The following is a 16,554-nucleotide window of genomic DNA, read 5'->3' as shown; positions in this document are numbered from 1 at the left end:
CTAGCTAGGCATTTATGAGTATATATAAGCATATTGCCGCAGCCTTATCAAAAGAAGATAAGGGAATGTTGACATTGCAAGTCCCTATAGGCACTTTTCAGTTTCCCCATTCTATTGTGTTAGTCAGCTTCTATTAGTAAATATTGAGTGAATCTTTGGGAACAGTAAACATTTGGTAACCCATAAATCATAAGCAAGAAAACCATTTATATGTTCAAAGGGGAAACGTGAAAAATATCATTATGCACTGAACAACAAATATTAAAGAATAAACAGAATTCAGTTCTTAGATAGACTTATGACAATCTTCAGTGTTTGTTTCTAGATACGATCCCGATTATGAAGTTTGACCACAAAGCAATGAAATTGTGTTACTATTACAACTGATTAGCTGTGGCTGAGAAGAATGCATGTGGCCATTTTGCCATTCTTTATAGAGCTACTCTACTGTATGTGTGTATGTGTAGTCTTGCAATCTACTACCTAAGAGGCTGTTTCTCAACTTTGGCAACTTTAAGGTGTATGAAGTTCAACTCGCAAAATACCTATTTCCTCCAAGTCCTATAATTCTATGAATTCCATAATTCAATTATGTCTGGATATGCGAGATTATGAATATTTAAAGTAAATAGAAAAATAAACCCATTGCAGAAACAGCTAGTAAACAGAAGAGAGGGGGTATCTGCTTTTATATTAACAATTGATGCATCACTGCACTAAAAGAAATTTGGACTATTCATTAACTGCATACCCTGGGGGGTTCTGTTCATTTTTTCTACTTGTGGTCTTGCAAAAACTTGCATAAACAAGGCATTGCAAACCTTGGCTGACCAAATCCTGTGGACTGAGTAGAGATATGCAGACTCCCTACTCATTGTACTAGGAGATTTTAACAGTGCTAACCTAAGCCAGGAGCTGCCAAGATACACTCAGCATGTCAGCTGTCTCGCTAGAGGCAAGAATATTCTAGACCACTGGTACTCAACACTAAAAGATGCCTATCACTCTCTACCAAGAGCAGCTATAGGACCCACTGATCACTGTGTGAATCACCGGGTACCTGTTTATATACAAAGACTTAAAACCATAAAATCGATAGTTAAAACAGTGAAATCTTGGACTGAAGAATGTTAAAGCTATAGGCTTGCCCCAACTGCACAGACTGGAGCATTTTCAAAGCTTCCTCAGTGGACTTGGATTAACTCACTGACACTATGACATCATACATTAGCTTTTGTGAAGACGTATGTGTGCCAACCAAAACCTTATGCATCTACAATAATACTAAACTGTGGTTCACAGCTAAGCTTAAACAACTACATCATGCTACAGAGGAAGCCTACAGGAAAGGAGATAGAATGCTGTATCAGGAATGTATTAACAAGTGGGATCAGAGCAACAAAGAGAAGCTACCCTGAAAAGCTGAGGAATCAGCTGTCAACAAATGAACCAACAAATGTGTGGAAAAGACTGAAAAATATCACTGGCTATAACAACCTCCCTCCATTGCTGAAGGGAATTGGCAATTGGAAGAAGACCTGAATATATTCTACTGTAGATTTAAGAAGAAACCACTGTCAACTATCACTTCCATCTCCATCTCAGATACACCAACAATAGCCAAGTCCCCTACACCTGGTAACATCCCTCTGGTGCCCCCACCTCTGGTGATCACAGAAAAAGACATATGCAAGGTCTATTTCACAGACAAAAGCTTAGAAAAGCACCAGGCCCAGACAGGGCAACCCCTTCTTGCTTGAAAGTGTGTACTAATCAACTGACCACCATCTTTAATAAATCATTGAATATGTGTTATGTCTGTTCTTGCTACTATCATCCTGGTGCCCAAGAAACCCTCCATCAAGGAACTGAATGACTACAGACTGCTTGCTCTGACATCCGTAGTTATGAAAAGCATTGAAAGTTTATTGCTGGCCCATCTAAAAGCCATCACAGATCCAATGCTAGACCCCTTGTAATTTGCCTACCATGCAAATAGATCGGCCCGATGATGCTGTCAAGATGGCACTGCACTAAATCTTAAATCTTGTATCCGCAAATACCTATGCAAGGATCCTTTTGTAGCCTTCAGCTTGGCATTCAACAGCATTATTACAGAAACCATTCTCTCCAAACTGACCCAAACTAGTTGTTCCTGACCACACTTGCAGATGGGTTATAAACATTCTCACAGACAGGAAGCAGCAGGTGAAGCTAGGTAGAATCACATCAAATATTCATTCAATTAGTATTGGAGCCCCCCCCCCCCCCGCTAGGTGCTCTCTCCCTTACTTCTTTCTTTATATACCAATGGCTGCATCTCAAAGGATCTCTCTGTTAAAGTACTGAAGTTTGCAGATACAACAGTGTGGTCTCATTTGAAATGGTGATGAATCTGTTTATAGATCTGAGGTTGAACAACTGGTCCTGTGGTGGAACCAGAACTATCTAGAACTGAACACACTTAAAACTGTAGAAATGATAGCTGATTTTAGGAGAAACCCTCCTATTTTATCACCTCTTAGAATATTACTCCCAGAACTTGAAAAGGTCATGTAACATTAGAACCATCATTAAAAAGGCACAACAAAGAATGTTCTTCCTGCGTCAACTCAGGAAACTCAGATTGCCCAAAGATCTGCTGATACTGTTCTACAGAGGAATTATTGATTCCTCCATAACAGCCTGGTTTGGCACAGCAAGCAAACAGGACAAGTACAGATTTCAATGGATAGTTACAACTGCATAAAAAAAGATTTGCAACCAGTCTGCCTTCTATTGAACCTGTACATTGTATGAACCAGAAAGAGGATTGAAAAAATATCTATAGATCCCTCACATTCTGGACACAAACTGTTTCAACTTCTACCCTCAGGATGCATTGCATGCCACAACAACCAGACACAAAGATAGTTTCTTCCCCCATGCCATCACTTTGCTAAATACCTAACTCCAACAGCACTGTCTTATGTCTAAAGATATTTACACACATAGTAGGCTGTATTGATATTATCCATGTCATCCTCTCATATTTCCCATCTTCCCATTTTGTCATCTTTCTCGTTTTTCATCTTTCCTACTACCTTCTCCTGCTGGTATATTATGATTTAGAATTGCATCTTATGATTTATGATCTATGACAATACTTTGTTTTTGTTTTTATGTACACTGAGAGCTTATGCACTGGAGATAATTTCCTGATGTGTCCAATCACACTTGGTCAATGAAGAATTCTATTCTGTTCTGTTCTGTTCTATCAATAGCATAGAATAGAACAGAATAGAATAGTATAGTGTGTATGTTGTCATTTTACAAATAAAACAAAGGGCAAATATCTGCTAAATGCTCACTAACATTTCTTATAATCAGGTGCTAAACATGTAAGGAAATTGTCATCTTTTTCCACCTTGAATTAAGGTTGCAGAAGATATTGAGGTATACTTTAGCCCTGATTCAGCTGCATTGGTGTCATTTAACTGAAAGGACTTCTTTGGAAGCCAAAAGGAGAACATCTAAACAAAGTAAATTAATATTCCACAGTCATTTCATTTGATAGCAGCCAGGAAATTTCCTTCAGGGAACCTTAAGACAGTTTTGAGGGTGCATGTGAACATTTCAACATTTCTTCCTCCTTGCTTGAAATTAGGTTCAGGAACAGAAACTCCATCTTATTCTTCCAACATCAGTGGCTGAAAATTTTCCTTTCTTCTTTGGAGGGACTAGAAAGTGTGGTTGTATCTGAAGGTTAATCAAGTTTAGTGTTTTCCCTTTCACACACTTGTGGCTTTCCTTCCTCCTTAAAAGCGCAAAGCTGTAAGAATGGCAAACACTACAATATGTTATATACATATATACATAACACACAAAGGTGGTCTTTCTCATTTTTAAATTCTAGGCTAGAGGTATGTAGCCTTTTCTGGGCCAAGAACCACCTTATGGGCATAATTCTGAGTCAAACTTTATCTCTACCTTTTATCTTTATCTTTACCTCAAGTTTTCCACCTCTTTTATAAGCAAAACCCACTCTTATGCAGGTATGTATTTTTTAAAGAATGATAATCCTTACTTGACAAATTTTAAAGAAAAAAATAAATATGCCACTTATGTTTGACTAGATAAAATTTGAAAAGGCACTTGGTTAATTTATGAACTGATCTTGGCAAGATTGTGGTTTTGAGGAAGTAATCAATCTTGGTTCTCTTCTTTAATATGTTTTATAAGCTCAATCAGTTTTTTCAAACTGCTGTATCTATGTTTAAATTGCTTGAGATCACCTCAGGACCTGTGACCCACAGTTTCAGAAGTCCTAGTATAATCTCTGTAATATAATCAAATTTGTATAAGCAACCACTTTTATTTGATTGTGGTATACAACCTTTTGAGACGTTCATGTCAAATTTCTAAGAAAAAGAATGCCACATGTGTTTGGCTAGATAAAATTTGAAAAGCCACCTGCTTAATTTATGAGCTGATCTTCGTAAGATAGAGGAATCAGAAAAACTAATCAGTTTTGGTTCTCCTCCTATGTTTTCATAAGCTTGATCTTATGAAAGATTTTCTTAACTGCTGTATCTTTGTTTAAACTGCTTGAGACCACCTCAAGACCTGTGACCTACAGTTTGAGAAGTCCTAGTACAGGTAGTCCTCAAGTTATGAATGTAATGGAGCCTGCCTATTGCATTCGTAACCCAAGGATTTGTGGGAGTGAATCTTGTACGTTGAACGTGATCACTCCCTCCTTTTGCTCATGTATTCACTAATCAAATGTGAGACTTGTTAAGTGCAATGAATTATTTAGGGTGGGGAAGGCCATGTACTGATGGAACAGGCCACCTGCTTAAGACCACCCAAGACCTCCCCAACCCACTAAAATACCTCATGTTCCCCACAATTGCTTCTCCCCCACCCAACCTCCCATGGCTGGTCACTTATTTTGTGAGGATCAGTCTCCTCTCCAGCGTCCCTGTTTTTTTTGCCTGCTCCCAGCAAGCAGAAAGAGCAAAGGGAGAACAAGATGAGCACACTCTGCTCGGTTTCTCTGATCATTGAGGCTGCCTCCTATTTCTGGAGTGGAGGACCGCCTAAATGAGTCTCCTCCAAAGGATTTCAGGCGCCATGCAGAAAAGCATTTGTATGAAGTGAGGCTTTGGGGCAGTGAACTCGGATTGAACCAAGCCCCTCCTTAGTCATTTTTCCCATGGAGACTGAAACCTCCTGTGTGCCCTGATCCCATCGGATGTCAGTCACCCATTCTCTGCGAAAGTGGATGGGTGCCTGAACTCATGCGAGGTTATGCACCCCAGAAGTTTCCAGTCTTCATCTGTATGAACAGGTTTTGAGTGACCCTGGGGGATTGGAAACGGAGTGAAAAGCTCCATTTTCAAGCAATTCACTCCGTTTCCAACCCCCCTCCCAGTCCCACTCAAATACTTGTCCCCTTGATGGGGACTGCAAACTTTGTCTGCATGGAAATGGGGCTCAATAGTGTGAGATCAATAGTGTGAGTTTTCATGCTACTGATCCAGGGTGATCTTGTGGTACTTTAGGCCTCCATTCTCTGCATACACACGGAAGGCCAAGAAAGTGAAGGCTCTCTAGATCTTTACAAGGAGAGTATCCACAGACCTAGTGCCTATGGAGACCCAGCGCAAGGGGAGGGAGAGGGAAAATAGACAGGACTAATGTTGCAGAGCCTCTACAGTTGTTTGTGAGAGCGAACAACTGCTTGGTGCTGCAACATTAATAGTTTTGGGCCTTGTTTGTAAACACTAGGGGACGCTTATCATGTAACGTCAAATATTTGCTAAGCGAACGCTCGTAATCTGGATATTACCTGTATAGACATTTTCTCTGTGATATATTCAAATTTGTATAAATAGCCACTTGCTATTATTTGATTCTGGGATGGAACCCTTTGAGACATGCATGTTGACAGTTTTAAGAAAAAAATACCACATGTGTTTGGCTAGATAACATTTGAAAAGACACTCGGTTTGAATTTCTTATGGAAATGTGATATGACATGTTGATTTGTACTAATTTCAGATATTTCTTCTTAGAAGACAATTCAGGACAGATGACATGTGAAGCAAGTGGCAACCAGACTTCAAAGAGATAAGAAGAAAGGTAGGTTTTATTTACATTGGGGGTGTGTGAGAGAGAGAATTGTCCTTTCCCTTTGAATGGGGCTTAGAATTACTTTGTGACATCCAAACTAACTTTTTAGTCAAGATTATCACCCACATTACAAGTAAAATTCACTCAAAGTGTACCAGAACAATCACTATAAAGAGCAACAATATCCACTAGATGGCATACTGTGAAATATTTTTCCTACATAGAGCAGTACAGACAAGGAAAATAACTATAAATTCCTAGTTGAGTTTTAATCTCTCTGCTCATTATCCCAAAGGTGCTTTTTCAGGAGGCAACTGGATTTTCTTGGTTTTTCATTGAAGACGTTTTGCTTCTCATTCAAGAAGCTTCTTCAGCCCTGAAAGGATAATGGGAATGGAAGGATTTGTATTCCTTGCAGACAGCTGGTCATTTGCATCCTTTTAAAGGGTCTTCGAAGCACTTGGAGGTTTATTTGTGTCCTCAGCATCACCCAAGTAATGCTCCTGGTTCCTGTAGTCTGCAATTTTTCTCTGAAAATCCATTCCTACTCTCACACCATTCAAAGGGTATTCATCCCAAATTTTATAGCTAAAAGTCTGTAAAGATTATCAGTCATCCAGGTCATGGTTGTCCCAAAGATGCTTTTTCAGGAGGCCTTTCTTGTTTTTTCTTTGAAGACATTTCACTTCTCATCCTCCTGAAGCACTTGGAGGTTTATCTGTGTCCTCAGGGTCATCTGAATAGGTATTCGGGAGAGCCATGACCTGGATGACTGAGAATCTCTACAGATAATCTGCTCATTACTTTAAGTGATATTTAAGTGGTGCATGCTAAAACATTATTGTCATAAAAAATTGCCTTGTTTTATTTTTTGCACTTTTGTGAACAGGTTTATGAAGCTCAGCTGTGCGTCTCTTATTTCCTGTTTGAATAACAAATGACAGCATTGATTATAAACTAAAACATAGGGAAGCAACATGGCCATTTATCAGTTGTGTCAGCTGCACAGGTTTTGAAGAGCAGAACCAAGTTGTGAATAGCTCTGGACTGAGTGTTTTTTGAACAGGATTATGAAGCTCAGCTGTGCGTCTCTTAGTTCCTGTTCGAATAACAAATGACAGCATTGATTATAAACTAAAACATAGGGAAGCAACATGGCCATTTATCAGTTGTGTCAGCTGCACAGGTTTTGAAGAGCAGAACAAATTGTGAATAGCTCTGGACTGAGTGTTTATGTGTGCATGGTGAGGTTTGGGGGATACATTTGCTGCACCTTTTTTATACATCCATTCACCCCAAACATACAAGGGGGGGGGTCAGGACTTGGATAACAAGGCTGTACACACCACCTCACCTGTAGTCACTGTTGCATCTGGGTGTATGTCCGTACACTTGTTTGTATACAGTCTGAAAAATCTTTTCTGCTCTATTGTTGTAGCTTTAAAGAGCCAGCAGATGGTGCTCTCACACATTTTTTGGTTTGAGTGTTTTCTGCTGGTGCCAAATTGCTTTCTGGACTAACTGTTCCCACAATGGGAAAAGCAGAAGGGAATCTCCCCCTCTCTCCCAGAGGAGAAGATAAGCTTTTTGTTCCCTTTTGTTTGGTCTTGAACCGTTAATAAGTTACACTTTAGATTGATTGCCTGACTTCACACTTCAGATGGGGAGGAAGAAATAACTTTTATTGGCAGCTGAGCCATACTGACCCTAGGGAACAATTTAAATGGGAGGGGGTAGAAGGAGCACAGGTGCAAGCTCCTTGAGCAGCCTGTGCTTCCATAGAGCAGTAGCAACAGTATGCTGATGATACCATGTAGACCTCACCATCAGTGGTGGGATTCAATTTTTTTTACTACCGGTTCTGTGGGCGTGGCTTGGTGGGCATGGCAGGGGAGGATACTGTAAAATCTCCATTCCCTCCCTGTTCTGCCTCGAGCATTGTAGGCTTGCTCGGGGCATGCAGTTAACTCCACGCTTAGGAATCTCTTTCAGATCAAGTTTATTATCAGGCATTCTTAATAGCAAAACTTAAAGTTCAGTGTTAAGATACTTCGGACTTTCCATAATCTGTCCCATCACGTGGTGTAAAAAGATGATGAATTCACTCCCATGCTGAGCACTCCCATACAAACACTACTCTTCCGGTTCACAAGGGCATTCAAACTGATTGGCTATAAACAGTGCATGCGGGCAAAATGTCCCAGTGGCCAATCAGCAACACAGATGTGATCACATGTTATGGAACTACATTTCCCATAAGGCAGTCTCTGCCTACATTTCCCATGAGGTAGTTTCTTAAAGAAGATAGTTCTTAATTTCTACACTAGCTATATACTGCTGGGGCAGCACACTCCCCATTCCAGGGGAAGGTTACTGCAAAATCCCCAATCCCTCCTGATCAGCTGGGACTCGGGAAGCAGAGAAGAGATGCGGGTGGGGTCAGTCAGAGATGATATTTACCAGTTCTCTGAACTACTCAAAATTTCCACTACTGCTTCTCCAGAACTGGACAGAACTTGCTGAATACCACCTCTGGTCTCCACCCTGGGCCATCCAGGTGAAATTGTCAAGGTTCAGCCCCAGTGCCTGGAAGTTATAGGGATCTGATTGGGGAAGAACATGCTTTGGTTCAAACATGCAAAGACTGAGTGGCCACGGGTTTTGACAATCACCTAAATATGAGACAGCACTGTGCAGCAGTTGCCGCCACTGCCCAAAAAGTAAATATAATCTTTGGTTGTATAAACAGAGGCATTGAATCAAAATCATATGACGTATTAGTACCACTTTATAAAGCCTCAGTAAGGCCACACCTGGACTACTGTATCCAATTTTGGTTATCACATTACAAAAAAAGATGTTGAGACTTTGGAAAAAGTGCAGAGAAGAGCAGCTAAGACAATTAAAGGCTTGGAGACAAAAACATATGAAGAACAGTTGCAGGATTTTGATTTGGCTATCTAGAGGAAAGATGGGCTGATGGGGATATGATAGCAGTATTCGTGTATTCGAAGGGCTGCGACAAAGAGGATGGAGTCAATTCATTTTCCAAAGCACCTGAGGGCAGGACAAGAAACAATGGAATGAAACTAATCAAGGAGAGAGGCAACCTGGAATCAAGGAGGAACTTCCAAATAGTGAGGACAATTAACCAGAGGAACTTGCCGTCAGAGGTTGTAGGTGCTCCTTCACTGGAGGTTTTTTAAGAAGAGTATCCGTATAGTATAGTATATTATAGTATAGTATAAATCTTTATTACGGTCAAAGACCAGCAATACACATTACTTTTTACAATATGTTAAAACGTACTGACTTTAAGATATAATTAAAAAGTATTGACGTTAAAAGTGGAAAATAACATACATGTTCTCAATTTATTCGGATCACTTCCTGGTTTACCTGGGTGCAAAGCTGTTAAGTATGGAAGTAAATACAATGGTCCAAAAATTGTTAGAGATATGTCCAGATATCACAGGGTTGGGCTCCTCCGGGTGCCATCTACCAGCCAATGCCACCTGGCTATTACCCGGGGGAGGGCCTTCTCTGTGGCAGCTCCGGCCCTCTGGAATGAACTCCCCGCAGGGATTCGGACCCTCACCTCTCTCCAGGCCTTCCGAAAAGCCGTCAAAACCTGGCTTTGCCGGCAGGCCTGGGGGTGATGAGTTTCCTCCCCTCTCAACATGTATGGTTGTGCGACTGTTGTTTACTTTTATTATTTGTATTTTGTTTTTTTTATGTTCCCCCTTTTCCCCCTTGAATTGTTCGCCGCCCTGAGTCCTCCCGGAGAAGGGCGGCATACAAATAATAAAATTCTATTCTATTCTATTCTATATTTGGTACAAGATGACAACTATGCTTCTGTAACCATTTTTTTTCTTGTGGACACTGCAGCAGCACAGAAGTTTGCCACTGCATACGTGGTAACCGGGTTTGTGTCCTGGAGGAAAAAGCCTAGATAAAAATTGTCTGCCCTCCCTGGCAATCTCTCTAATAAGGGGAGAATATGTGCAGACCTACAAGCTCTGTATAGCTTGCAGTGTAATAGAACATGTGAGATATCTTCCACTTCTCCTTTACCACATATACAAGGGTTTGCTATAGGTGTTCTCTTATACCTGCCCTGGAGGAGTGCTGAAGGAAGAATGTTAAATCTGGCTCTGAAGAAAGCTATTCTTTGTTTTGGGAAGATCAGGTCATTTAGATATCTTGCCGATTCCCACACACCCTGTTTGATTCTGTCCCTACTGTGGAAAAGCAACCTTCTTGGAACTCCATGTCCTTCATTCTATTGATTACTACTTGCTTTGCTTGATCAAAGCCTAGGGACATTAAGAATATTGATGAGAGCCCATAAGCGCCCAGCTTGTGATCAAATGCCTGTTTCCAGGGGGAGGGGAAGTTGTCAGTCAACACTAATGGGGACAGTCCCTCTGGAAAGAAATGCATTTTAAGCCAACGAATGATCATCATCTTCCTGGCTCTTACCTGAATTTGAGGCATGCCTGTCTCAATTCTTAACTGGGCATTTGGAGTTCCGTTGGGTGCAGCTAAGATGGCTCGCAGGAATTTGCTTTGTATGGTTTCTAGCAAGTCTTTCTTTGCAAGGATTCATGTTTGCGCCCCATATAGAATTTGTGCCAATGTTTTGGCCTCAAAAAGTTTTAAGGCAGCAGGTACTAACTGACCTCCACCTGTGTAAAAGAAATGGTCAATTGCATTTGAGGACCTATTGGCTACTTGCAATGTGTGATCCAGGTGTGCCTTCCCTGTCCCTTGAGAGTGGAAAACCACCCCAAGATATCTAAATGTTTTCCCCAAAATAAGTCCTAGCGCTTATTTTGGTGCCCTCTCAAATAAGACCGGGTCTTATTCTAGGAGAAATGCAGTATATGTTATAGAAGATCTATATGATACACACTGAATGCAGAAGTTAAAAAGCAAGACAGATTATGTTGCTTACTTGTTTATTAAACAATTATACTGTTACAGGTTATAAGAAATATTCAGAAAAATTAGAGAATAAGCAAAGAAAGATAGCATTCTTTATTATGATAGATGAGCAAGGAACCAAGAGATTTGGGTGGTAGTTGGTTTTTTAGTACAGTGGCTGTCCATTCCCGATTTCCTCACATGACCCATAGTGCTGTAGCTTAAGTGCTCCACGACTCAGTCTGGTAAGAGAAAAGTAAAGTGAGGTGTGAAAATTCAGAAGATGTAAAATTACTCATTATTAAATGAATAAAAAAAAAAGCACGAGAAGCGTTAACTCCCAATGTAAAGTCTATTGAAATGGATGATTAACTCAGCATCTTCTATTGGCCACTTTGTTTGACAATACAGCCCCTTTCTCCAATTTCTAATGTTCATTTATGTTAGAAAATTCTTAGTCAGGAAGCAAGATGAGATCAAATATAAGAATCTTAAATTCCCTACATGCTGAGAGCAAAGTACACAATGGTTCTGGGCATCACTTGTTTTTCATTTTCCAAAACATGAAAGTTATACTTACACAACTGCATTGCAGAACATGCACTGGTTGCTGTAGGTTTTACCATCAGAACCACAGTGTGGTATAAACTCCAAAGTACAGGCCTCTTGAATCTCACCACTACATTGAATCTGCAGAAAGCAACAATACATTTTTTTTCAAATTTTAGGATTGAAATTATAAATATTTAATTGTTATAAAATTAATTGTGTAGAAATATGGTGTGAGTGACCCAGTAGTCTCACCATAGGTTCATATAAACATACTATTTGTCTGATGCATTTCCATTCCCCTTTCTAATGCTTCCAAGCATGGAAATTGCAAATTGGGCTGACTCTTTTCTTAATCAATCACCTACCAACTCAGATTACACAAATATACCTGTGAAGATCAGTGTTTGTATTAATATGTATGTCTGTATGTGTACATGTATGTACCTTTACACTTATTCACACTGAAGTGTGTTTAGAAAGATCTTGAGTTTTTTGCAGTTCCTTTTCAGTTTGATTAGTCTGATCAGTTTGTTACCTGGGGAAATTTTGATCCTCAGGAATCAAATTGATTATAAACAAATTAATGAATATAGGTGATTGTTCTCAGCAGTAGTGATTAATCTTTTCCATATATCTCTGGCAAAACTGTAATAATTGAGATATTGAACCATGTTTTTTTCTGAAGGTGCATTTTAATAGCCAAGCCATTTCTCAACTTAGAAACTGAACACAATTAGAATTAGAGTTTACTTCTGCACCATGTAAATCTGTCAAAATAAACATTGCAAATGATTTTCATACTTAAATTTGCTTTTTATTTTTCTTTGCTCTGTAAAATCACTGATCTTAATTTTCAACTATAATAATATGGATTTAATAATGTATTTAAAAGACACAATTGCACTTACGTTTTCTTCCACTGCTTCAGTACCAACATCTAGAACCAAACAATAGTAATATAAAAGAATTAAATTCAAAGCTGATGTTGAAAAATGGTTGACTGGATAACATTTCTTTGATTATATAAACATGAATGTGTTTTATTTCACATTCTCCTTTATTTTCTCAAAAGAAACCAAATACCAATATGTGGATATTATTTTTAATATCACTGAATTACATTTGCAACAAAAACAACCCACAAAAACAATCCAGCATAAAGTAAACAATATTTCCTTCAAAAGGTATTCATAACCAATTATGATCTTCAAGATTCTTTCCATGGATATCTGAAAGTAGATGGAGGTTTTGAAACTTTGATGTGAAATGTGAAATTTTTGCATCTTAACATGAGCCATGTTAAGTGTACATCATAAACCATGTTAAGTGTACATCATAAACACTTACTGTGATATGGAAGCTTTTTTGCCTATAGATTTACCTCATAACATGGGGATTTTCATGCCTCATCAACTAACAATGTATGATTTCTTCATGCAAGAAGATAAAATCCATATGATACACTTCAAAATTAATTATGGTCCTTCCACTTAATCCGAGGTGGTATTCAGATGGTTCTCACTGTTTCTGGTGAACCGGTAGCAGAAATTTTGAATAATTCGGCAAATACCGGCAAACCGTTTCTGGTGAACCAGGAGCGGAAATTTTGAATAGTTCGGCAAATACTGGCAAATACCACCTCTGATTGGCACCACTCCCATGTATTCTCTACCTCCCTAGTCCCAGATCAGCTGGGTTCTTTTTTTGTTGCCCTGCACAGGAGAATGGAGCTGGAATGCAGGTTAGTGGCGTGGGAATGGAATGGAGATTTTGCAGCATCCTTCTCCCAAGAGTGGGGAGGGAATGGAGATTTTGCAGGTTCCTTCCCCTGGAGTGGGGAGGGAATTTGTATTTTTCAGTATCCTTCTCCTAGAGTGGGGTGGGAATGGAGATTTTGCAGTATCCTTCCTCTGCCACACCCACCAAGCCACACCCACCAAGCCAAGGCCCCAGAACCGTTAGTAAAAAAATTTGAATCCCACCACTGCATTGAATCCTTAATTTAAAGGATTATTTTTGCTTGCAGAAGCTTTTAGAATGCCTGAATGTTCCTCTTTCTGAGGAATACATGATGGAATATGACCATTTCTAAGAGGGAGGCTTCTTTGGAAAGGAATTTTTGCGATGATGATGTGGGACTCACCCATATAAAACGTTAGCATCAGGGGAACAAGCAGAACCCCTGCTGTCTTCATGTTTGCTTTTTCTGAACTCCCTGCTATTTCTTTCTGATCCACAGATTCCACTGCCAGAGTGGAAGGGATGTAATAACTCTTTTATGTTAGTGCTTTATTTTATGGAATCTATATGCCAATACTATGATGATTTTTCAGGTTAATATTTAGCTATGGAAATATGATACTTCTGCATTAAATTCAAATAACTTCCTTATCTGCATAGTGAACAGTTGGCCTCCAACTTGGTTAAAAATAAGGTATAAATTTGCTTGGGTTTTTTGCTAATATGCCATAAGACCTGAAATGATTAAAAGAGAAATGGCAGCCAATTCCATGTAATAAACTTCAGAACAAATGTTTTTAAATTAAGGAGGCATATACAATAACATTCTGTATTCTTCAAGGCTGCTTTTTACATAGGTTTCTAGGTAAAATATATTTCAACCATAAAACAAGGAATAGAATCTTTCCTTCTCTGCTTATTCTACTATGGTTGGTAAGCTCAGCTTAGTTTTTGAGAATTAACAATCTTATTTTGTCTTCAGATCCTGAGATTCCTACTACCAGTGCCTGCAGGGTTCTAGATTGGGGAAGTATGATGGTCTTGGAATAATATTCTATACACATTAGAGTAGAGACCTTGTTTCAGTACACAATATATCGATATGACATATTGGTGCCGTTCATTTTACACAGTTAATCACAGAGAGAGAGTGATACACAAAAACAGAAAAAGAATGACTATTATAAAGCGCAACTAAATGATCCAATCTGTAAAAGAATATAAAGAAAATCCATAGCTTGAATTAGGGCCAACTAAATATTTTTTTTCACTGCAAAAAAAAGAGAGGAAGATTTGATCTTACACATTTCTTTCTGTCCCAAATGCACATGTATTCATATTAACACAGCTATCACTGAATAATACTTGACCTGAACATGAAGAAATTAAATATCAATTTGTTTAATCTGCTGACAACATAAAAACAAACATAAATAATCAAAAACAACTTAGTGGATCTAAATTTACACCTTTTTAAAAAATACAATGTTGGGTTAAGGATGATGGGTAGTTAGGTTTTAGTTGATTAAAGCCAGGCTTCCAGTTTTTGATTCCAGGTTCACCATCAAAAATGCTTTCTGGGGCTTTAGCACTTCAAAGCTGCTTATTCTTTAAATTTTGGTATCTATTGGAGTCGGGATTATGAATTATTTTATTTTTAAAGATTCCTATTATTTCTACATAATACCAGCTATAATTTGGGATGGGAAATCTGTCATAAATATAATATTCCTGTAAAGAAGCCTTTAAAATGCCCACTTTTGTGAGGCTGAGTGGATAATGTGGAACTAGGTCTCAAAATGCTATCTAACTGAAAAGGATCTTTTGCAAGGTCCTTAATCAAGGAGAGAAGCAACCTAGAACTAAGAAGAAATTTCCTGGCAGTTAGAACAATTAGTCAGTGGAACAACTTGCCTCCAGAAGTTGTAAATGCTCCAATACTGGAAGTTTTAAAGAAGAGATTGGACAACCAATTGTCACAAATGGTAAAGGGTTTCTGCCTGAGCAGGGAGTTGGACTAGAACACCTCCAAGATCCCTTCCAATTATTCTGTTCTGTTCTGTTCAGCTTACCTGAGTACAAAAAGAAGAGGGCCAGGGTGAAAAATACGCAAAAAGCCACCTTCATGTTGGTAGGAGAGGATAAACCACACTAGGCTCTTCCACTGAAATGTCTTCTAGCTATCACAGACACAGGTGTTGTTTAAGCTCTAGCTAGGCATTTATGAGTATATATAAGCATATTGCCGCAGCCTTATCAAAAGAAGATAAGAGAATGTTGACATTGCAAGTCCCTATAGGCACTTTTCAGTTTCCCCATTCTATTGTGTTAGTCAGCTTCTATTAGTAAATATTGAGTGAATCTTTGGGAACAGTAAACATTTGGTAACCCATAAATCATACGCAAGAAAACCATTTATACGTTCAAAGGGGAAACGTGAAAAATATCATTATGCACTGAACAACAAATATTAAAGAATACACAGAATTCAGTTCTTAGATAGACTTATGACAATCTTCAGTGTTTGTTTCTAGATACGATCCCGATTATGAAGTTTGACCACAAAGCAATGAAATTGTGTTACTATTACAACTGATTAGCTGTGGCTGAGAAGAACGCATGTGGCCATTTTGCCATTCTTTAAAGAGCTACTCTACTGTATGTGTGTATGTGTAGTCTTGCAATCTACTACCTAAGAGGCTGTTTCTCAACTTTGGCAACTTTAAGGTGTATGAAGTTCAACTCGCAAAATACCTATTTCCTCCAAGTCCTATAATTCTATGAATTCCATAATTCAATTATGTCTGGATATGCGAGATTATGAATATTTAAAGTAAATAGAAAAACAAACCCATTGCAGAAACAGCTAGTAAACAGAAGAGAGGAGGTATCTGCTTTTATATTAACAATTGATGCATCCCTGGACTAAAAGAAATTTGGACTATTCATTAACTGCATACCCTTTTATTCCGCCTGGGGGGTTCTGTTCATTTTTTCTACTTGTGGTCTTGCAAAAACGTGCATAAACAAGGCATTGCAAACCTTGGCTGACCAAATCCTGTGGACTGAGTAGAGATATGCAAACTCCCTACTCATTGTACTAGGAGATTTTAACAGTGCTAACCGAAGCCAGGAGCTGCCAAGATACACTCAGCATGTCAGCTGTCTCACTAGAGGCAAGAATATTCTAGACCACTGGTACTCAACACTAAAAGA

The 16,554-nt window shown here is 38.9% G+C and overlaps 1 protein-coding gene across 1 annotated transcript; it reads right to left on the bottom strand.

The window, feature by feature from the left end:
• Positions 1–11,064: 11,064 nt before the first annotated feature.
• On the bottom strand, positions 11,065–15,569 carry LOC148048044 (ovomucoid-like). The gene is made up of 4 exons (XM_087709388.1): positions 15,411–15,569; positions 12,507–12,535; positions 11,627–11,736; positions 11,065–11,288 (listed from the first exon to the last, which is right to left on the bottom strand). Exons 1-4 carry the CDS (start codon positions 15,463–15,465, stop codon positions 11,213–11,215), a joined length of 270 nt encoding a protein of 89 aa, XP_087565514.1. The 5' UTR covers positions 15,466–15,569; the 3' UTR covers positions 11,065–11,212.
• Between the last annotated feature and the right edge of the window lie 985 nt (positions 15,570–16,554).

The sequence above is a fragment of the Thamnophis sirtalis genome, unplaced genomic scaffold, assembly GCF_051295495.1.
Source record: "Thamnophis sirtalis isolate CommonGarterSnake01/CBP01778 unplaced genomic scaffold, rThaSir2_p1.2 scaffold_3, whole genome shotgun sequence".
Classification (NCBI taxonomy): domain Eukaryota; kingdom Metazoa; phylum Chordata; class Lepidosauria; order Squamata; family Natricidae; genus Thamnophis; species Thamnophis sirtalis.
The sequence above is the reverse complement of the archived record's forward strand: the minus strand, read 5'-3'. Positions and strand labels throughout refer to the sequence as shown.